Source organism: Lontra canadensis, unplaced genomic scaffold, assembly GCF_010015895.1.
Source record: "Lontra canadensis isolate GAN:19392208 unplaced genomic scaffold, GSC_riverotter_1.0 scaffold1, whole genome shotgun sequence".
Taxonomy (NCBI): Eukaryota; Metazoa; Chordata; class Mammalia; order Carnivora; family Mustelidae; genus Lontra; species Lontra canadensis.
Window position 1 is genome coordinate 117,290,835 of NW_022630995.1, and position 22,787 is coordinate 117,313,621.

Consider the following 22,787-nt stretch of genomic DNA (forward strand, 5'->3'; position numbering starts at 1 on the left):
TTTGACACCTTTATTTTGCCACTTTGGAGTCTCTTAGATTTTGCTTTCCACTCCTGATCAGACAAGTTTTTAGAGCTGAGTCATAGGGCTTGAAGGCATACTTGAAGAATCAGATCAGAGGACAATCAACAAAAGTCTATAATAAGCTGAAAGCATAGGCTTTGAGTTTCAGGTCCATAATGTCTGGGAGTGTACTATTACATTACAAATAAATGAGCTATATATTTTCTTTCCTTAAACTGTTACTGTCCTTACGTATTTCTGGGCCCTAAGATATTGAGAAGAAAACCATTATATAATTCTAGTTCTGTGTGAAATTTAACCATATATATGTTTTAATGTAGGAACACTTAAGTTTTTTGTTCTGTATGGTATGTTTAATATTATATATACCATTGTTCTAATTTTCACCTTTGTTGTGAAATTCAGGGACCCACACTAGCTTTGGCAAAAACAAGAAATGTAAAGTCGACTATTTGAATTCAATTACCATTCAGCATATCAGTGTATCAATGGAAAATAGAGTATTACTGATTTTATAAATTTTATGATTGAATTTTAGAATGATTTTTACAACATAGTACAAACTTTCTTAAGTAAAAAATAGGGATATAGCCATTTTGGGATGAGTGAGAACTAAACTCATAACTTTGTTGTGTAACTTGGGCAATAGATTGAAATAAAACTCCCATACAAACAGTGGTTAAAAACTAAAATACTGTTTTAAACAATGACAGAGATCTTTTGGGAATGAGAAATGCTTCATTAATTTAAAGGGACTATCATTTTTTCAACTGTACAATAAGAGTGATGGTTTTTGTGAGGGATAAGTGAATTGATACAGGTGAAGTCCTTATGGCAGTGCTTGGTATAGAATAGATAACAAATATCAGCTACTTGGATCATTATGTGTACTATCATTGTTTTTTTCCAAGGGTATCAGATAATTCTGCTATGGTATATTTTGTTCCTATCATTAGAAAGTGTTACAACTTGAGATGCCTGGGTGTCTCAGTTAAAAGTGTCTGCCTTTGGCTCAGGTTATGATCCCAGGGTCCTGGGATCAAATCCCTCATCAGGCTCCCTGCTCATCAGGGAGCCTGCTTCTTCTTCTGTCCATCTCTCCCCCTGCTTTTGCTTTTTCTCTGTGACAAATAAATAAAATCTTAAAAAAAAAATGTTACAACTTAATCTTTTAACAGGCCTGTTATTGGATTTCTTTTTTTTTCTTTTTTTTTAAAGATTTATTTATTTATTTATTTGACAGAGATCACAAGTAGGCAGAGAGGCAGGCAGAGAGGGAAGGGGGAAGCAGGCTCCCCACTGAGCAGAGAACCCAATGTGGGGCTCGATCCCAGGACCCTGGGATCATGACCTGAGCGGAAGGCAGAGGCCCCAACCCACTGAGCCACCCAGGCGCCCCTGGATTTGTTTCTTAATTCTAAGTCAACATTTCTTTAACTGTTATAGAACAACTAAGTCAAATGGGATTATGGACAATTTATAATGCTCAGTTCAACATAAACTTCACTTTCTGTATTCATACAACTTTGAGGATTATTATTTAATATGAAGTCATATTTACATTCTTTTATTAGTATGTTTCCTTCAACCATTATTGCTTTTAGGGCAAACATTTTAGAAAGACTATTGAGCTGGCTAAGTCATTGGAGTGTGTGATTCTTGATCTTGGGGTTGTAATTTAAGCCCTACTTTGGGTATAGAGATTACTTAAAATCTTTAGGGGCGCCTGGGTGGCTCAGTTGATTAAGCATCTGCCTTCAGCTTAGGACATGATCCTGGATTGTTGGGATCAAGCCCTGCATTAGACTCCCTGCTCAGTGGGGAGTCTGCTTCTCCCTCTGCCCCTAACTCCACTCGTGCTCTCTCAAATAAATAAAATATTTTTTAAAAAAATACAATCTTTTAAAAAAGGCAGTTGGCCAGATTTATTTTACTATTTGTATATAATGTCATTAGCTGATTTTTAAATTCCAAAATGAGCACCGTTTTATAAATAAATAAGTTTATGTTGGGGAAAGTATGTGCTTTGGGGAGTACTGTGAATTGTATAAGACTGGTGAATCAAAGACCTGTACCCCTGAAACAAATAATGTATGTTAATTTTAAAAAGAGTAAAAAAAAAAGAAGTTTATTTAGTATGTATTTACTAAGGTCTTACCCTAGTACATGGAGAGTATAAGTAAACTTGGAATTTGAATAATATTCTATTCTTGTTTTGAAGGCATTTGAAGATTTTAGGTATTTATTTGACAGAGAGAAATCACAAGTAGGCAGAGAGGCAGGCAGAGAGAGGAATGGGGGCAGGGGTTGTGCCGGGGCGGGGGGGGATGCAGGCTCCCTGCTGAGCAGAGAGCCCAGTGCAGGGCTCGATCCCAGGACCCTGAGATCATGACCTGAGCCGAAGGCAGAGGCTTAACCCACTGAGCCACCCAGGCGCCCCATTTGAAGCTATTTGAAATTTAGCCAGAAGATAGGCACAAACACAGCTAACAAGGGTATAATTTAGTGATTGTCATTTTTGTGTTATTTTTTGGGTAGCATAGGAGAAGATTTATAAATTATGCCTGAGAAGTGATTGGAAAGCCTTCACATAAGAAATTATTATCTTGAGGTCATTCCAGGGAGAGGTAAAACTCGTTTTTGTATTATTTTGTTTATTAGAGAAAACATTTTAAACTGTATATCCACTAGCAGATGTAAAATTATATAGCGGGCAAGCTTCTTAAGGGCAACAATTTGGTTGGATAAAGGATGGGGAAATTTTTCTTGCAGGGGTATTGCGTGGCACTCATAATGCTTAAATTATACATTATAGATCAATAAGAGTATCATTTACAAAGATGCTTATACTCCCGCTTTATGTAGTTTGAGGAAATATAATTATTCTTAGTAAAGATCATAGATAATTTTACTTAAAGAGGCTAACAGATTATTAGAGGAAGGAAACCCCCTACATCACCTGTTGATGCCACCACTGAATATGTATTATTCATAATATTTGGCTTTTTTTTTTTGAAAGTACAGGTTTCTGTACTTTTTTTAAACAAATGTTTATAGGATTCTAATAAATACTTTCAAGATTAAGTGTCATTATTTTTTGGTATCAAACTTCTAAGTGACCAGGTTAGACAAAGTCCTCCAAAAGATTTCAGGGAAAAAAAAATATACGAACTATATTATAATAGCATACTTCCAGGGGGTAGAAATGATAAAATTATTAGCCTTATAAATGTAACAGATAATTCCTGACTGGAAGGCAGACATAATCTAATAAAGAGAAATGAAAAAGGAGGAGCTGATTTTATATTTAACATTTAAGCATTCTATGTTAATCAGTGTAATAAATGATGGCTTTTACCTTCTGACATTCAAATAATGAATTGATATTTTGATTATTTATTTATTTATTTTTTTTTTTTTTAAAGATTTATTTATTTATTTTTTATTTATTTGACAGACAGAAATCACAAGTAGGCAGAGGCAGGCAGAGAGAGAGGGGGGAAGCAGGCTCTCCGCCGAGCAGAGAGCCCGATGCGGGGCTCGATCTCAGGACCCCGAGATCATGACCTGAGCCGAAGGCAGAGGCATTAACCCACTGAGCCACCCAGGCGCCCCAATATTTTGATTATTTATTTTTTAAAAGATTTTATTTACTTATTTGAAAGAGAGACAGTGAAAGAGAGCATGAAAGGGGAGAAGGTCAGAGGGAGAAGTAGACTCCCCATGGAGCTGGGAGCCCGAAGCAGGCCTCGATCCCAGGACTCTAGGATCATGACCTGAGCCGAAGGCAGTTGCTTAATAACCAACTGAGCCAACCAGGCACCTGATATTTTGATTTTTTTCATGTTCAGGAAAGGAGGTATTTAAATATTTGTATTTGTAGATCCTTATTTATTCATCTCTAAAATATTATCCATTGTTTCCATTACTCAGGTTTTTAAAAAGATTTTATTTATTTATTTGTCAGAGAGAGAGAGAGAGAGAGAGAGCAAGTGAGAACACACAAGCCGGGGGGAGTGGCAGGCCAAGGGAGAGGCAGGTTCCCCACTGAGCAAGAAGCCTGATGCAGAACTCAATCCCAGGACCCTGGGATCATGACCTGAGCCAAAGGTTTAACTGACTGAGCCACCCAGGCATCCCTCATTTCAAAATTTCTAACTAATGATGTACTGTATGGTGACTAACATAATAAAAAAATAAAAATTTTTTAAAAAGAGAGGAGAAAAAATTAAAAAAAAATAAATTTCTGGTGAAATGTTTTTGGTAATTTGCTTTTATGTACCAGAACAGAAAATATAGAAATAAACTTCTGGTAATATAATGAAACTTTGTAATGTCAAAGAATTAATGCATAGAAAGCCAAATATTTTGATGTTGCTATTTCATACACATGGCTCAAAGACCTTTTTTCAAAATTAAGATGGGTATTTATTCTAAAAGGGCATATAGGGGATGTGATTGTGTGTGTGTGTATTAAGTATTCAAGTTTTAGTTTACATGAATCAAAGTAAAATAGCTATTGAAGGACAAAGCTTTATGAACAATATGAAAATAATTTGTGGTCCATTGATTTATACAGCTTGGATAAGAAAGCAGTGTTAATGTTTAACTGGAAATTGTAGAATACTATTTATGTAATGACAGGTTGTTGAAGCAGATTTACGTCACATGAGATTTACAAATATTTGCATAAAAACTAAATCCCAGTCATGGCATATGCAGATATTCTTTAAAAAATATATATATATTTTTAGCCCGTTTTAAAAATGTTTAATATCAGGTTTCAGATCCCACTTTAGGGCTGAAGTAAATTTGAGAACATGCCAAGCTTTCCGCTTTAGTCTAGGTTACACCTTGAATCTCAATAGAATCTAAATCTTGCCTTATAAATTCTTTTTAAAAAATTAAATACAGTATAACTAACAGAAATGATAATCTTGTGTTTGTTGAAGGGATATTCATTTTTCCTCCACATTAGTGAAAAAAGGTCAGGGAGGAAGATTTATTTAAAAAAGCCTTTATACATTGTAATACTCCTCAGACCTTTTTCTTTAGAAGTTCTCATTTTAAAATTAATTCCTAAATAATGAGACACAACTATAAGTGTATTTATATAGTCAAAATGCTACATGCAAACAGGAAAATTGGTAAAACACTATCCTATTACTTGTACTTAATGATTATTTAACATAAAGTGCTGGGAAAACTGGATACTCAGTACCAAAACCTTCCCCAGATGGAAATAAAGATGTAAGTATAAAACAGTAAAATCATAAAAATACTGGAATACCTGAAGTTAATATTAATGGAATATTAGAATGATTCCAATTTTAAGCATAGCACCTAAGGCAGAAAGCATAAAGACAAGGATTGATTTGATTGTGTAAAAATCTATAGGGGGTGAATAAAAAAGTACATCATAAAAGAGAAAAGCTTGAAATATATATGACAGATGATTCACACTCTAAACATATGAGGAGTTCTTAAAAATACATATGAAAAAAGTGATAGAAAAAAGTTCATAGAAGAGATACAGATAGCCCAAAATTAATGAAGGATTCAGTATTAGTAAAAGACAAATTGAAACAGTGGGATAATATTTTCATTCATCAAATTGACAAATATTTTTAAATAAGTTACAGCAAAAATATGGCACAAATATTGTAGGTAGATTAGAAATAGACAATTTATCAGTATGTATCCAAACTGCACCTAAACTTTGAAATACCATTTCTACTTTTAGAAATTTATCTATAGGTGATAATGGAGTGTGAACAGATTCAGTGACAGCAAAGTTTATTGTGTCATTTACAACAGCAAACTATTAACAGTAGTGTAATTTTTTATCAAATAAGGTGCTAAGATTTCATCACTTTTTATTATATTATTTCAAAATAATTTAAGAAATGAAAAACTTTAGTTAAGCTCATAATAAATACTGCTAAATAATGGTTTATTATTTCTGTGCTTTGGTGTTCTCACTGATAAATTGTGAATCTTTTTTTTTTTAAAGATTTTATTTATTTATTGGACAGAGAGATCACAAGTAGGCAGAGAGGCAGGCAGAGAGAGAGGGGCAAGCAGGCTCCCCGCTGAGCAGAGAGCCCGATGCGGGGCTCAATCCCAGCACCCTGGAATCATGACCTGAGCCGAGGGCAGAGGCTTAACCCACTGAGCCACCCAGGCACCCCAATTGTGAATCTTAATAGTACCTACTTATAGGGGCATTGGGACCATTAAGTGAGTTAATACATGAAAAGCACTTAGAATAGTACCTGACATGGTGACTATAATTAATAATACTGTGTTGTATATTAGAAGTTGCTAAGAGAAGAGATCTTTTTTTAAAATGAAATTGTTTATTTATGTGAGAACAGAGTGCATGCCCTAGCACAGGTAGGGGGTGGGGTAGAGGGAGAGAATCCCAAACAGACTTCCCACTGAGTGTGGAGCCCAACTCAGGGCTTGTTCTCATGACCTGTTGGAGATTAGGAACTAAGCCAAAACCAAGAGATGGGTGCCCAACTCACTGAGCCACCCAGGTGCCCCTAAGAGAAGAGATCTTAAAAAGCTCTTATCACAGGGAAAGAAAAAATTATAATTATGTGAGGTATTAGTTACTAAGTGTTGTAGTATTCATTTCATGATATATATATATATATATATGTATGTATGTATGAAATGACTGTGTTGAACAACTTAAACTTACAAAATGTCATGGTCAGTTATAGCTATAAAACTGGAAAAAGTTTTTTTAAAAAAGGGACACACAGATCAAAAACAAGAATAGTGCCCAAGTAGTGCTAGATGATGTGTCTTCTCATTCATTCACAGAATGCTCCTGAAATTTGAGATAATATAGAAAATCATAGTTTATGATTTTAGTATATATACATAAATAGACAATATATAGATGATAAGTGGTTTATTTGTAAGAAAAAAATTGTAACTGGCCTACATTAAAATAAGTGACCAAAGGATTGCATTGTTACAACAAATATACTAAATCTGTGTGGGTTTTGTCCCTGCTACCACATGCTCAATGCTGATCTAAAACTGATTTTTATATTAAACTGAGTCTCCTTTTGTTTTTTTGTTTTGAACAGGTTGGCTCAAAGCTCATCTCTTGTCACAAACTAGTATTGGCTTGTGTTATCCCCTACTTCAGAGCCATGTTTCTCTCCGAAATGGCTGAAGCCAAGCAAACACTGATTGAGATCAGAGATTTTGATGGTGATGCAATAGAAGACTTGGTTAAATTTGTCTATTCTTCACGGCTCACTTTGACTGTTGACAATGTCCAGCCTCTCTTATACGCAGCCTGTATTCTACAGGTTGAACTGGTGGCTAGAGCTTGTTGTGAATACATGAAGTTACATTTTCATCCCTCCAACTGCCTGGCAGTGAGAGCCTTTGCTGAAAGTCACAACCGAATAGACTTAATGGACATGGCGGATCAGTATGCCTGTGAGCATTTTACTGAAGTAGTGGAGTGTGAAGACTTTGTAAGTGTGTCACCCCAACATCTCCATAAGCTTTTGTCCTCCAGTGATTTAAATATTGAGAATGAAAAGCAGGTCTATAGTGCAGCCATCAAGTGGCTTCTTGCAAATCCTCAGCATCATTCCAAATGGTTGGATGAAACACTTGCACAGGTAGGGACTGAAATAAGATTGTGTGTAGAAATGAAGTGATACGGAAGCAAATTAGAGTGTTTGGTTGATCATGAATAGTGTAGATTATCCAAAGGAATGTAGAAATCCTTGTGTAATACAATGTGAAAATGGCTTTCTCTTTACTTCACTATTTACTCACTGTGCTATTTAAGGATAAGTCTGAATTTGTTACATTTAATTAGAAATATCATTCTTTGTTTTTTAACCTGAATGTTGAAGATAGCACTTTGAAACTGTAGTAATAAATATTTTATTTATGCTGATAGAAACAGGTTCTGAGGAAACAGCTCTAAAGAACTATTGTTTTATAATGAAGTTTCTAAATTGTAGTGAATTACTTTCCTATCTGGAAAGAACCACAAGACATAACTTTCCATTTTCTTTCCTCACCACAGTTTCACTTCTGTAACCTCAGAAACGTGGCTTTTTTCTTACTTATTTACTTATTTACCTACTTACTTACTGTCAACGGGGCAACCTGGGTAGGGAGATAATAAACGGGCCTTAGAATTACTTTGAGGAGCGTCTGGGTGGCTCAGTGGGTTGAGCCTTTGCCTTCAGCTCGGGTCGTGATCTCAGGGTCCTGGGATCGAGCCCCGCATAGGGCTCTCTGCTTGGCAGGGAGCCTGCTTCCTCCTCTCTCTCTGCCTGCCTCTCTGCCTACTTGTGATCTCTCTCTGTCAGATATATAAATAAAATCTGTTAAAAAAAAAAATTACTTTGAAAATAAGTTTGTCACAGAAACAAAAAGTTTCATTATTTTGCAGCTATCTTATTGGTGTGTATGCATATGTACTTTTAACTCCAAATCACATTACCTGGTTTGATCATCCCCTTAATCCACTAGAAAACCAGTGCATCTTTAAGGGAAGAAAGGTGAGTGCCTCTATTTAAAGTGGGGATGCATCCCTGAATTAATATATAACCTTCCAAGGTGACTGATTTGGAGAAAACAACACTGATTTCATATTATGAATGTTTCTGTGTTCAAGTAACAAAGAAATCCCGTTTCCATTTGGTCAGTTTGGCTTTAAAAGGCCAAAAAACCCCAAACATGGCAATTTTGTTTTGATTGTGCCTTTTCTCTAGCAGCAGTGGGGCCTTGTGTTTATGACACTACCATTTTGGGAAGTGAGAAACTTCAAGTGAATTATTTTATCCAGTCTACTTAGATCTGTATGTAAAGGGGGAAGGATGCATTTAATATGTAATCTGATTTCATTAGACCATACTAGAAATCACTTTAGAACTTGGCTCATTGAACTTCTTCACATGTTAGAAAGGCTTTGTGTGGTAAATGAGTTTTAAAAAGACAACTCAAAATACTTAAAATACTACAAAGTAGAGTGTGAGCTAACTAATTACAAATTAAATTTTGCATTTGCAATTATTCATGATCTTAGGTTCGTTTGCCGTTGTTGCCAGTTGATTTTCTTATGGGTGTTGTGGCAAAAGAACAGATTGTCAAGCAAAATCTAAAATGTAGAGATTTATTGGATGAAGCAAGAAATTACCATCTTCACTTGAGTAGCAGAGCAGTACCTGACTTTGAATACTCCATTCGGACTACCCCAAGGAAGCGAACTGCTGGTAATTAAATTACTCATTTTATCATCTCTACTGGAAGGATTATATTCCCAAACTTAATTGTAAGATGATTAGTATCTGATTACCTTAAAGTGGTAGTAATTGGCAAGTAAGGTCATATGTGAATCTTACTAGACATGATTCAGGTAGTTTTGCCAATAAGCCAATTTTTTAAAACGCCTTAAGTCCTGTGAACTTTGAAGAGCCTGCTGAAATAGCTCTCTCTTTCCCTCCTTTTTTAAAGGTTTTCTTGATACTTTCAGCAGAGTTAATTTCTCTGTCATTTGTACTTTTAGAATACTTTGTTTGCACTTGTTTTATTTTACTGTGTTGCACTGAAATTTATTTGACATGTTTTGAGCTCTTCAGAGACAGGTAAATACCTTATTCACGTTTATATTTCTAGTGCCAAGGATGGAATGTGACACATATTTTGTGTTTAAATATTACTAGTTTTTGTGTTTTATTAAAAGAAAGGCACTAAATGGGGCCCCTGGCTGACTCAGTTGGAAGAGCAATCTGACTCTTGATCTTGGGGTCATGAATTTAGCCCCATGTTGAGTGTGCAGATTACCAAAAAAATTTTTTAAAAAACTGAAAGGCACTAATTACATTTAAAATTTGTATAATAGATTATGTTAGACTCTTAGAGTCTAAAGGTCTTATATTTAAGTAGGCATGCAGCTTTACCTTATTTATTTATTTATTTATTTATTTGTTTGTCAGAGAGAGAGAGAGAGAGAGAGGGCGCCAGCGGGAGAACACAAGCAGGCAGAGCTGCAGGCAGAGGCAGAGGCAGAGAGAGAAGCAGGCACCCATTGAGCAAGGAGCCCAATGCGGGACTCGATCCCAGGATCCTGGGATCATGACCTGAGCTGAAGGCAGCGGCCTAACCAACTGAGCCACCCAGGTGTCCCCAGCTTTACCTTTATTTGCCACAATTTTCAAACTATATTTTCCTAATAGTTCATGTTCACTTATGTTACTTTTTACAAGTATGAAAAATATATTTGAGGGATGATGGAAAGGAAATGAAAATCCAGGAATTTGGGAAGTGGTACTTTGAACAGAGAGTTTATCTACATTTGTTTTGCTACCCAATATAGTTATCAAATAAAGAGATCTGTGGAATAGCCTAAAAATAACAACAAAGGGGAGTACTTGATTATGAGTAGTGGGATTTTATCTATGTAAAAAAATGTGAATGTCATATATGTACTTATAAAGAAGCAGTTCTTCTAAATAAAACTGACCGTTGAACAATACGGGTTTGAACTACATGCATGGGTCTACTTCTATGTGGATTTTTTCAGTACTATAAATGTATTTTCTCTTTTTTCTTATTGTATTTTTTATTTTAAGTAGGCTCCATGCCCAGCATGGAGCCCAGTGAGGGGCTTGAACTCACAGCCCTGAGATCAAGACCTGAGCTGAGGTCAAAGGTCAGGTTAACTGAGTGACGCAGACACCCCTCTTATGATTTTCTTAATAACATTTTCTTTTCTCTAGCTTACTTTATTGTAAGAATATGGTATATAATATATACATAAAATATGTGTTAACTGACCATGTTACAGCATGTTAATAGCAGTAGGCTATTAAGTTAAGTTTTGGGGGAGTCAGAAGTTAAATGCAGATTTTCGACTACACAGGAAGTTGGCATCCATTACTCCTGGGTTGTCCAAGTGTTAGCTGTAGTTTAACATGCAAAGGACTGCTTATTCTCCTTTTTTTATAGGTTGATGTCAAGAATTAAATTTTTTTGAAGTGTAGGGTTTTTTTAAGTTGTGAATCCTGTTTCAGGAAGTCAAGGTATTTAATTAAATTCCTCTTTAAATTCAGTTTTGGGCGCTTAGGTTGCTCAGTGGGTTAAAGGCTCTGCCTTCGGCTCAGGTCATGATCCCGGGTTCCTGGGACTGAGCCTCATATCGGGCTCTCTGCTAGGCGGGGAGCCTGCTTCCTCCTCTTCTCTCTCTGCCTGCCTCTCTGCCTTCTGTGATCTGTCAAATAAATAAATAAAATCTTTAAAAATAAATAAATACATTCAGTTTTAAATTTAAACAACACCTTGGTAGCCTGATTTATATGTATATAGTAGGCATATAGTAGACCCTTGTGTACGTGATCTCTTACATGATTGCAAGAACTTAATGAGTAGGTTTTAGTGTAGGATTCAGTCCTTATTATGAGATAGATGGTTTTATTCCATTTTATGGATGAAGAGAACTCAGCATAAAAATGTGCCCAAGGCCACACAGAGAAACAGTATAGAAAGGATTTGTATCCTGATCTTTTTGTTTCATTTTTAGCTTTCTTTCTTTCCATTCCATGTTCCTAGGTGAACTGTAAAACTGAAATACTAGTTTCTACTGAAAATCTATTCAATAACTGAGATTACAATCTGGGATTATAATTGCAGTTGTGCCATTTAATAGTGTAATTTGGGGCAGATTTCATAATATCTGAAGGCCTCAGTTTATTTATAAACAATTTTGATTTGCATAATCTTTAAAGCCTCTTCCAACTTTAAATTTCTTTGATTTAAAGTATTGATTTAGTTGGAAAAGATGACACAAACAATTTTGTACATTTTTTAATGCCATTATTCAGCAAATATTTATTTAGTACCTACCACATGTCAGGTTCTGGGTAGGCATTAGAAATGCAGATACAGAGGGCGCCTGGGTGGCTCAGTGGGTTAAGCCTCTGCCTTCGGCTCAGGTCATGGTCCCAGGGTCCTGGGATCGAGCCCCACATCTGGCTCTCTGCTCGGCGGGGAGCCTGCTTCCCCCTCTCTCTGCCTGCCTCTCTGCCTACTTGTGATCTGTCTGTCAAATAAATAAATAAAATCTTAAAAAAAAAATCAACTTAAAAAAAAAAAAAGTTGAGGGAAATTGGAGGGGGAGTGAACCATGAGAGACTATGGACTCTGAAAAACAACCTGAGGGTTTTAAAGGGGCGGGGTGGGGGTGAGAGGTTGGGGGAGCCAGGTGGTATGTATTAAGGAGGGCACGTATTGCATGGAGCACTGGTTGTGGTACAAAAACAATGATTACTGTTATGCTGAAAAGAGATTAAAAAAAAAAAAAAAAGCAGATACACATAGAATATAGCCAGCCCTATTTTGAGAGAACTTGCAGTCCAATATAGGGAAATAGACATGTGAATAAATAAATGCAATGAAGTGGTAAAGGGATGTTGATATATTTATAAGGATAGTGGGGAACACAAAAGTGTGGCTATTTTTACCTTGGAAGGGTCAGAAAAGTTTTTATAGACAAATCAAACCTCAGTCTTAGTTTTGAATAATAAACAGATGTTTTTCTAGGTGCCAGTTAAGAAAAGGGGTATTCAGTTCATTTTTCATCTGTTGAATGCCTAGTACGGGCCAGACACTGGGCTAGCCCTGATTAGTACAAAATGCTTAACACACGGTCTAAACCTATCTTAGGCTCTGGAGATAGATACAGCATAATGGATCATTTCTATACCGTGTTAAGTGAATGACAGTTACCAAAAATTGGCTTTGAAATATCAAGAATGAGCACTGTATGCATGTTGCAGGAACATGAAGTTTAGGAGAAACTGAGGGAGAAGATCGGATTAGACGGTGTGAGGCCTTTATGCTGTGCTGGGCTTTAACCTGTAGGACAGTGGTTCTCAAAATGTAAAGGAAGTGGTGACCCCTTCCCATTTCCTTGGGAACTTGTTAGAAAATAAATTCTTGAATCTACCCCATGCCTATTGATTCAGAAACTCTGGAGGTCGGGACCATCAATCTATGGTTTATGCCTTCCAGGTGATTCTTGAACCACATGGAAGTTTTGAATTTTTTTTTTTTTTAAAGATTGCAGCGAAATATGTATAATCTAAAAATTATCATTTAAACATTTTTAAATCTATAATTTAGTGGCATTGGCTAAAGTTTTTTAAAACTACTGATTTAGGTAATAGAAAGCTGTTGAAAGAGTCTTTTAATCTATTCTGTTGAAGGTCTGCAAGCAAAAAGACTACTAAGTGATAAAGGACAGGATTTTGCAGTAGTTGTAATAGCAGATGAAGGCCTGAACTATAGCAGTGGCAGGGAGGGAGGGAGAGGGAGGGCAGGGCACCTCAGGGAAGGAAGAGGTTTCAGGTAGGTGAGGAAGAGAGCATTTGAGTATGTTGGGTTTGAGGTGCCTGTGGGACGTCAAGTGGAAATGTGGCTTAGATGTGTTGCTTGAAAGGTTAATTATGATACAGATATATTTAAAATCAAGGAATGTTCTTTTCCTGTGTGAACATGAAGTATGTGAGAAGTAGGCAAAGGATGAAACATGGGAAACATAGGAAAGAAAAATTATTGCAGACAAAGGAGACTTCAGTATTATGGAAATCAAGAGAATTTAAGAAGTTTTCCAGGGACGCCTGGGTGGCTCAGTTGGTTAAGCGACTGCCTTTGGCTCAGGTCATGATCCCAGCGTCCTGGGATCAAGTCCCACATTGGGCTCCCTGCTCAGCAGGAAGCCTGCTTCTCCCTCTGCCTCTGCCTGCCACTCTGTCTGCCTGTGCTCACTCTCTCTGACAAATAAATAAATAAAATCTTAAAAAAAAAAAAAGAAGTTTTCCAAAAAGCAGGGTGATCAACATATCGAGTTGCATTAGTATTCAATAAGAAATTAACTTAAGGGGCCCCTGGGTGGCTCAGTTGGTTAGGCGTCTGCCGTCAGCTCCACGTCAGGTTCCCTGTTCAGTGGGGAGCTTGCCTCTCCCTCTGGGGCTCTCCGTGCTCATGCTCTCTCATGCTCTAGCTCATTCTCTCAAATAAATAAATCTTTTAAAAAAAAGAAATTAAGAGTTTATTGGATGTAGTTTTGACCTTAGCAAGAGCAATTTAACAGAGTGGGTGAAGATCTAAACCATACTACAATGGGATGTTAGCAGAGATAGCTGAGGTATCGTGTTCTTTGAGAAATTCAGATAAGGTGAAAAAAGAAAATTAGGTTTTTAGTAACCTAATGACATGAAGTTATCCAAATAACTCATTTTTTTTTAGCAGTTCTTCAAAGTTTTGACTTCCTAAGTATTTTTTCCACACTAATTTAAAAAAAAAATTAGGGAGCTATAATTCTGATCTGTATTTTCTGGCTTTACCTTTAGGTGTGCTGTTTTGTGTAGGTGGTCGAGGTGGATCTGGTGACCCCTTTCGCAGTATTGAATGCTATTCTATCAGCAAAAACAGTTGGTTTTTTGGGCCAGAGATGAATAGTCGAAGGCGACATGTGGGTGTAATCTCTGTGGAAGGTGGGTCCATTATTGTCTTAAGTCATAGCACATAATGATAACACACTTCTAAATATTTAAACTTTGAGAATTTCTATAAGAAAGTTGCTAAATTATAAAATGTTTCACTATATCACTAAGATATTTGTGTGGTGACTGTTTACTTGCCTTATGCCCACAGATGGTCAGTGAACAATCTCTTGCATGTAGGTGTTTATTGGGAGAGGAAAGTAGGGAAAAGGGAGTTAAAATAAAGAGTTAAACTCTTCTAAGTTATATTTGCAAAATAATCAAACTAAAAAAAGTATTGAACTCAAATAATACATACATATCAGCTTTTTCTATACCTAATTATTATTGAAATGAGGTTTTTTTTTTAACTGGTTACTGAAAATGAAATAATTACAGAACCATGGGTAAACTGTTAGGGGACTTTAAAAAAGTAACTTTTTTTCTGATTATAGAAGTGTAAATTCTTTTTTGGGGGGGAAAATATGAAAAGATTCTAATAAAAAGTAAAAATCATCTGTAATCCAAATACCCAGAAATAGTCACAGTTGACAATTTTGTATGTAACCTTTAGCATTATTGTATGTGTATTTTTAATAACTTCATTTAGAAAGCTTGATCATACTGTATTGAATTTTGTATTTTTTCATATAACCTTGAGCAATTTTTAATTTTACCAAACATTCTTTGAAACCATGATTAGTGATTTCATCTATGTAATAAAAAATTGGGAAACCAAAGGTAGGGATAGGTTTGAGCATTTAAATAACTTCATATAGGGACGCCTGGGTGGCTCAGTTGGTTAAGCAGCTGCCTTCGGCTCAGGTCATGATGCCAGGGTCCTGGGATCGAGTCCCACATCAGGCTCCTCGCTCGGCAGGGAGCCTGCTTCTCCCTCTACCTCTGCCTGACACTCTGTCTGCCTGTGCTCCCACGTGCTCTCTCTCTCTCTCTAACAAATAAATCTTTAAAAAATAAAAAAAAATTAAAAAAAATAACTTTATATAGAACACATGTTCCCAGCATTTTATTAAATAGAAGTTTACAATAATTTTTATTTGAGGGACGCCTGGGTGGCTCAGTCGGTTAGGCGGCTGCCTCCGGCTCGGGTCATGATCCCAGCGTCCTGGGATCAAGTCCCACATTGGGCTCCTTGCTTGGCGGGGAGCCTGCTTCTCCCTCTGCTTCTGCTGCCACTCTGCCCGCCTGTGCTCACGCGCTTTCTCTCTCTGGCAAATAAATAAATAAAATCTTTAAAAACAAAACAAAAACCAATTATTTTTATTTGACTAAGTGACATTATTCATGATGATGAACAGACGAATATTAGTTGAAAATTATCATGCTATTCTAATTATATGTTAATCTCATGTATACATTATATACGTAAATAACTATCAATTTACTTACTTGGAATCAAATGAAAATGCCTCTCTGTTTGACAGGTAAAGTGTATGCAGTTGGTGGACATGATGGAAATGAACATTTAGGTAGTATGGAGATGTTTGATCCTTTCACTAATAAATGGATGATGAAGGCATCAATGAACACAAAGAGGTGAATTAGCATGGAAATTTTTTTGATTTATTGGTGGAAAATAAAGCTTCCAATAATTGAAAGGGCTAATTTTCTACTTTTTATGTTTTTAGAAACTTTAAATACTGCCTTAAACACATTTTGTTAAATTTAGCATCCAATGTGATGCTTTGTTATAACTTTTTATAATTTCTTTCTTGAGAATGTATTTTATATTTTAGAATATAGTAACAAATAACATAGTTTCCACCTAAACCTGAGCCTGAACATTGATTTTTTTTTAAATTTTGAAATAATTTTAGACTTAGGGAAAATTGCAAAAATAACAGAGTTCCTACATACCAGTAATTCTCAACAAAAGATGATTTTGCCTCCTCTGTGGAACACTTGCCAATATCTGGAGGCATTTTTGGTTGTCACAGTTTGGGAGTGGGGACGTTGGGGGAATGGCTGCTGGCATCTAGATGAGAGAGGCCATGGATGTTGCTAAAAATCCTGTAATGCACAAGAAAGCCCTCCACAGCAAAGAATTTTCCCCATCCCAAATTTTAGTAGTGCTGAGATAGAGAAATCCTGCTGTATACTCTTAACCCAGCTCCCCTAATGTTGACATCTTACACCATCGTAGTACAATTATCAGGAAACTAAAATTAATACAGTGGTATTAGTTAATATAGAGCTTATTCAACTTTTGCCAGTTTTTCCATATATTCCTATGCTTTGAATTGGGTTTTCTTGTCTAATTATATTGCTTATTAATATAATACAATGTAAGTAGTAGCAGAGATGGTAGATGTTTTTGTCTTATTTATTTTTTAAAAGATTTTATTTATTTGACAGAGACAGTGAGAGAGAAAACAAAAGCAGGGGGAATGGGAGAGGGAGAAGCAGGCTTCCCGCCAAGTAGGGAGCCTGATGTGGGGCTCGATCCCAGGACCCCTCATGATCTGAGCCGAAAGCAGACGGCTATCAACTGAGCCACCCAGAGGCCCCCATTTTGTCTTATTTTTTATCTTAGTGGAAATGTCTCTAATGTTTCCCTATTAAATGAGATACTGGCTTTAGGACTAAGGCGTAGGTACTTTAACATACTAAGAACATACCCCTCAGGGCACCTGGGTGGTTCAGTTAAGGGTCTGCCTTCAGCTCAGGTCCTGATCCCAAGGTAGCGGGATCAAGTCCTCCTTCGGGCTCCATGCTCAGCAGAGTCTGCTTCTGCTCCTCCCCACTGCCTGTGCTCTCTCGCTCCCTCCCAGTCTCTCTCAAATAAATAAATAAATTCTTTTTTATTTTTTTTTATTTTTTTTTAATATTTTATTTATTTATTTGACAGAGAGAGATCACAAGTAGACAGAGAAGCAGGCAGAGAGAGAGAGGGAAGCAGGCTCCCTGCTGAGCAGAGAGCCCGATGCGGGACTCGATCCTACGACCCTGAGATCATGACCTGAGCCGAAGGCAGTGGCTTAACCCACTGAGCCACGCAGGCGCCCCAATAAATTCTTTTTTAAAATAGCCCTAATTTTTTACTCATTCTTTATTATGAGCATTAATATTAATAATTTTCATCTACAGTAAATTGAATATATGTTGATAAGTGGATTAGTCTAAAGAAGAGGAATATTTTCCATAACATGACTTAGTAAATGTTGACTAGAATTTTTTTAATGACTTGAATATCAAATTTTCAGATATTTTATGGTGAACAGATAGCTAATATTTGATCAAATCAAGATTCAAAAGCATAGGGCTCCTGGGTGGCTCAGTGAGTTAAAGCCTCTGCCTTTGGCTCAGGTCATGATCTCAGGGTCCTGGGATCGAGCCCCGCATTGGATTCTCTGCTCAGCTGGGGAGCCTGTTTCCCTCTCACTCTCTGCCTGCCTCTCTGCCTACTTGTGATCTCTCTCTCTGTGTTAAATAAATAAATAAAATCTTTAAAAAAAAAAAAGAAAGAAAGAAAATTAACCATGTTTTTTTTATCCATTTATCTATTGATGAATACCTGGGATGCTTCCATAGTTTGACTATTGTAAATAATGTTGTAATGAACATTGGGATGCATATATCCCTTTGAATTAGTGATTTCATATTCTTTGGGTGAATACCCAGTAGTGGATCTTAGGGTAGTTCTATTTTTAATTTTTTGAGGAACTTCCATACTGTGTTCCACAGTGGCTGCACGAGTTTGCATTCCCACCAACAACGCACAAAGGGTTCCTTTTTCTCCACATCTTTGCTGATAGTGTTGTTTCTTGTGTTTTTGATTTTAGCCACTGAGAGGTATGAGATAGTATCTCATTGTGGTTTTCATTTGCATTTCCCTGATAATAAGTGATGTTGAGCATCTTTTTATCTGTTAGCCATCTGGATGTCTTCTTTGGGAAAATGTCTACTCATGTCTTGCTCCCATTGTTTGGGTTTGGGGTGTTGAGTTTGATAAGATCTTTATAGATTTTGTATACCAGCTCTTTATTGGTAAGTCATTTGTAAACATCTTCTCCCATTCAATAGGTTGCCTTTGAGTTTTGTTTATTGTCTCCTTTGCTGTACAGAAGCTTTTTATTTTGATATAGTCCCTATAGTTTATTTTTCCTTTGTTTCCCTTGCCTTAGGAGACATATTTAGAAAGATGTTGCTATGATCAGTGTCAGAAAATAATGCCTTTGCTTTCTTCTAGGATTTTTATGGCTTCAGTTCTCACATATAAATTCTTAATCCACTTTGAATTTATTTTTGTGTATGGTGAAAGAAAGCAGGCCAGTCTCACTCTTTTGCATGCTACTGTTAGGTTTTCCCAACACCATTTGTAGACAAGACTGTTTTTTTCCATTGCATACTCTTTCCTCCTTTGACAGAGATTAATTGACCATATCATTGTGGGTTTATTTCTGGGCTCTCTATTCTGTTCCAGTGACCTATATTTCTCTTTTTATGCCAGTACCATACTGTTCTGATTACTACATATTTGTAATATAACTTGTGGTCTGGAATTGTGACACCTCCAGTTTTCTTTTTCAAGATTGCTTTAGCTATTCAGGGTCTTTCATGATTCCATACAAATTTTAGGATTGTTTGTTCTAGTTCTGTGAAAATTGCTGTTGCTATTTTGATACAGAGTGCATTAAATCTGTAAATTGCTTTGAGTAGGATAGACATTTTAACAATTTGTTTTTACCCATGAACATGGAATATTTTTCCATTTTTGTTGTCTTAAATTTCTTCCAACATTGTTTTATAGTTTTCAAAGTATAGGTTTTTCACCTCTGGTTAGGTTTATTCCTAGGTATTTTATTCTTTTTGGTGCAGTTGTAAACAAGATTTTTCTCTTAATTTCTCTTTCTGGTGCTTCATTATTAGTGTATAGAAATGCAACAGGGGCTCCTGGATGGCTCAGTTAGTTAAGTGTTTGATTCTTGATTTCAACTCAGGTCATGATCTCATGGGTTTACTTCTGTAGATTTTTTTTTAAAGACTTTATTTATTTGAGAGAGCAAGCAAGTGTGAGCACAGGAGGGAGAGGGAGAAGCAGACTCCTGCTGAGCAGGGAGCCTGATGGGGGACTCAATCCCAGGGCCCCAAGATCATGACCTGAGCTGAAGCAGATGCTTAATCGACTAAGCCACCTAGGTGCCCCCAGGGCAATAATTCTAAGTGTAGGGTAAGTAAAGGTCGCTTGAGAATGGGGAAAATCTTAAGGAAGTTCCATTTAAATTAAGATCTGAAGGAGTAGAAGAATTTATCCTAGGTAAGTGTTGGTGGGTAGAAGGGTGATGGGTGGAAAGAAATGAAGTCTGAAAATCTAGAGGTCAACATGAACAGAGAATATAAAGGAAGTCCAGTATGGCGAATAGTGTGAAAAATAAGGCTGAAATATTAGGAAAGGTTGAGGGACACCTGGGTGGCTCAGTTGATTAAGTGGCTGCCTTCAGTTCAGGTCTTGATTCCAGCCAAGATCATAAGATCAAGTCCCGCATCAGGCTCCTTGCTCTTTTGTACTCTCTCTCTCTGTCAAATAAATAAATAAAAACTTAAAAAAAAAATAGGAAAGGATGAGGGTCTTTCAGGTTTGCCACGAGTTTTTTTTTTTTTAAGATTTTTTTTTTTAATTTATTTGACAGACAGATCACAAGTAGGCAGAGAGGCAGGCAGAGAGAGACAGGAGGAGGAGGCAGGCTCCCTGCTGAGCAGAGAGCCCGATGCGGGACTCCATCCCAGGACCCTGAGATCATGACCAGAGCCGAAGGCAGAGGCTTTAACCACTGAGCCACCCAGGCGCCCCCCAAGAGTTTATCTGGTGAGCTTTCTCCTCTCTCTCTCTCACACACACACACATACTTTTTAATAGCAGGGGATTGAAATGGAGAAAGGATTTGAGGAGGACCAGAGTGAAAACAGTTTGGGAGACCAAGAGGGTTATTGTAATATTTTAGTCAAGAAATAATAGTGGCGGGGCACCTGGGTGGCTCAGTGGGTTAAAGCCTCTGCCTTCGGCTTGGGTCACGATCTCAGGGTCCTGGGATCGAGCCCCACATTGGGCTCTCTGCTCTGCGGGAAGCCTGCTTCTCCCCTCTCTCTCTGTGCCTGCCTCTCTGACTACTTGCAATCTCTCTCTGTCAAATAAATAAAATCTTTAAAAAAAAAAAAAAAGGAAATAAATAATAGTGGCTTCGACTAAAGTAGGAAAAAATGGGATACAAAGGACATATTTGAGAGATAATATGGAAGTATACAATCAAGATTTTATGATAATTAGATGTGGAAGGTGAAAAGAACAAGAAGCAAGGATGATCCTTCAGTTTTTGGCTTAAGTAGTTCGATATGGGTAGCGGTACAATTTTCTGTGTTAGGAAAAAAGAGATAACAGGATAAAATTTTTGTTTCCCTTATGATGGGTGTATTCACTTTCTATTGCTGTGAAATATTTACCCCACACTTAGCAGCTTAAAACAGTACCTGTTTATTAAAGCTCACAGTTCCATAGGTAAGAAGTTTGGCAGGTTTGACTGAGTTTTCCATTTAGGGTCTTACAAGTCCAAAATCAAGGTGTAGGGTGGGCTAAGCTGTTATCTGGAGGCTCTAGGAAGAATCTGCTTCCAAGGTCATTTAGGTTATTGATAGAACTCTGTTCCTTGAGATTGTGGGACTAAATTTTTATTTTTACTGGCTGTTGCCAGTTGTCACTCTGAATTCCTAGAAGCCACTTTCAAGTCCTTTCCAGGTGCTCCTCTCTGTCTTTGGACAAGCAGTGGGATGCAGAATCCATTTCATTCTTTGAGTTTTTGAGTTGTCTCTGCTACCAGCTGGAGAAACCTCTCTAATAGGGCTTGTGTAATTAGATTAGGACCATTCAAGTAATCTCCTTTTTGCCATATAATGTAATAAGATCATGGGAGTAAAACTAGAGGGTGAATATACTGGGGGTGGGGGGGTACATCTTAAAATTTGCTTATCACAGGGAAGTAGGCATGAGTTTCAGCTTAAAGTTAAGGTCGAAGAGGGGTGCCTTGCTGGCTCAATTGGTTAAGCATCTCACTCTTGATTTCAGCTCAGGTCATGATCTCAGGGTCAAGAGGGAGCCTGCTTAAGATTCTCTCTCCCTCATCCTCTGTTTCTTCCCCCCTGACCCCGACACCTCTCTTACTTGAGAAAAAGTAATGTTGAAGAGCTAGCATGACAGATTTAAGGTAGAAGTTGGATATATGTCTGGAAATATACATTTGAGTTATCATAAATCCATGGGAAGAATGAGGTTGCCTTGGGAGAGAGCGTAAAATTGGTAGGAGGCCTTAGGCAACTTCATAATTTAATGATGGGGTAGAGAGGAAAGCACCGATAAAGGAAACAGAATAGCACCAGCCAGAGATTTAGGGGGAAATTCAAATGTGTGATTTCATGAAAATCAAGATGGTTTTGAGGAGTAGGAAATAACATTATTCGTTATTTTGGTTTGGGATGGTGATGGGGAGGGAGAGGGAGGGACATTTATTAGGTACACGTCTGTCATTATAGGACACCTGTATGTTCTAGAGTGCACACACATGTTCACACACCTGCAAATTTTTATAGCCACAGTATTTTATGTCATTGCTCTATACTCAAGAGAAAAGAAATTAGGGGGATTGAAAATGAGTAAAAACATTACCCTTAAGAATCCTCCCTAGGATTCTCTTTGGTAAACTTGGAATCTCGGTTGACCAGCTGCACTCTCCAGGAATATAGCTAATACATAGCTCTAAATATGGGCCAGTCACTGTTCTAAGTGCTTTACCTATATTATCTCTGCATCACAAATGGGTTACAGACGAAGAAGCATGGTAGAAGTTTATAAAGTACACTGTCCAAAGTACATACCAAGTTAGTGGCAGTTTGTAGTTTTAGAATAGTTTAATTTTTATTGCTGTGTTTTTAAAGAAATTGATATAATTTTTTTCTGATCACCATTACAGTGAATTAGCATTGAAGAGGGCTAAGTCTCCCTCTTTCCAAGAAGAGAAATAAATGCCCTTCAGAAGTAAAGCAATGTGATGTAAAGCTTGTAATATAAAAATTGATGTTCTTTTGTGTGGTACCATGAAACCCTGCATCAAAACACATGCTCAGCAATGACTTGAATTTAGAAATGAGATTGACTTCTGACCTCTACAGAAAACATTTCTGCCAATTCATTAATCTCTCATTAGGCGATGTTTTACTATT

The 22,787-nt window shown here is 36.9% G+C and overlaps 1 protein-coding gene across 1 annotated transcript in view; it reads left to right on the top strand.

Moving 5' to 3' along the window:
- The window catches only part of KLHL8 (kelch like family member 8), a 59,023-nt gene that overhangs the window by 31,210 nt on the left and 5,026 nt on the right, over positions 1-22,787 (top strand). The window contains exons 3-6 of the mRNA XM_032861983.1: positions 7,131-7,679; positions 9,104-9,290; positions 14,427-14,570; positions 16,004-16,115. Of these exons, the coding sequence (XP_032717874.1) occupies positions 7,131-7,679; positions 9,104-9,290; positions 14,427-14,570; positions 16,004-16,115 (992 nt within the window). The remainder of the gene's footprint in view (positions 1-7,130; positions 7,680-9,103; positions 9,291-14,426; positions 14,571-16,003; positions 16,116-22,787) is intronic.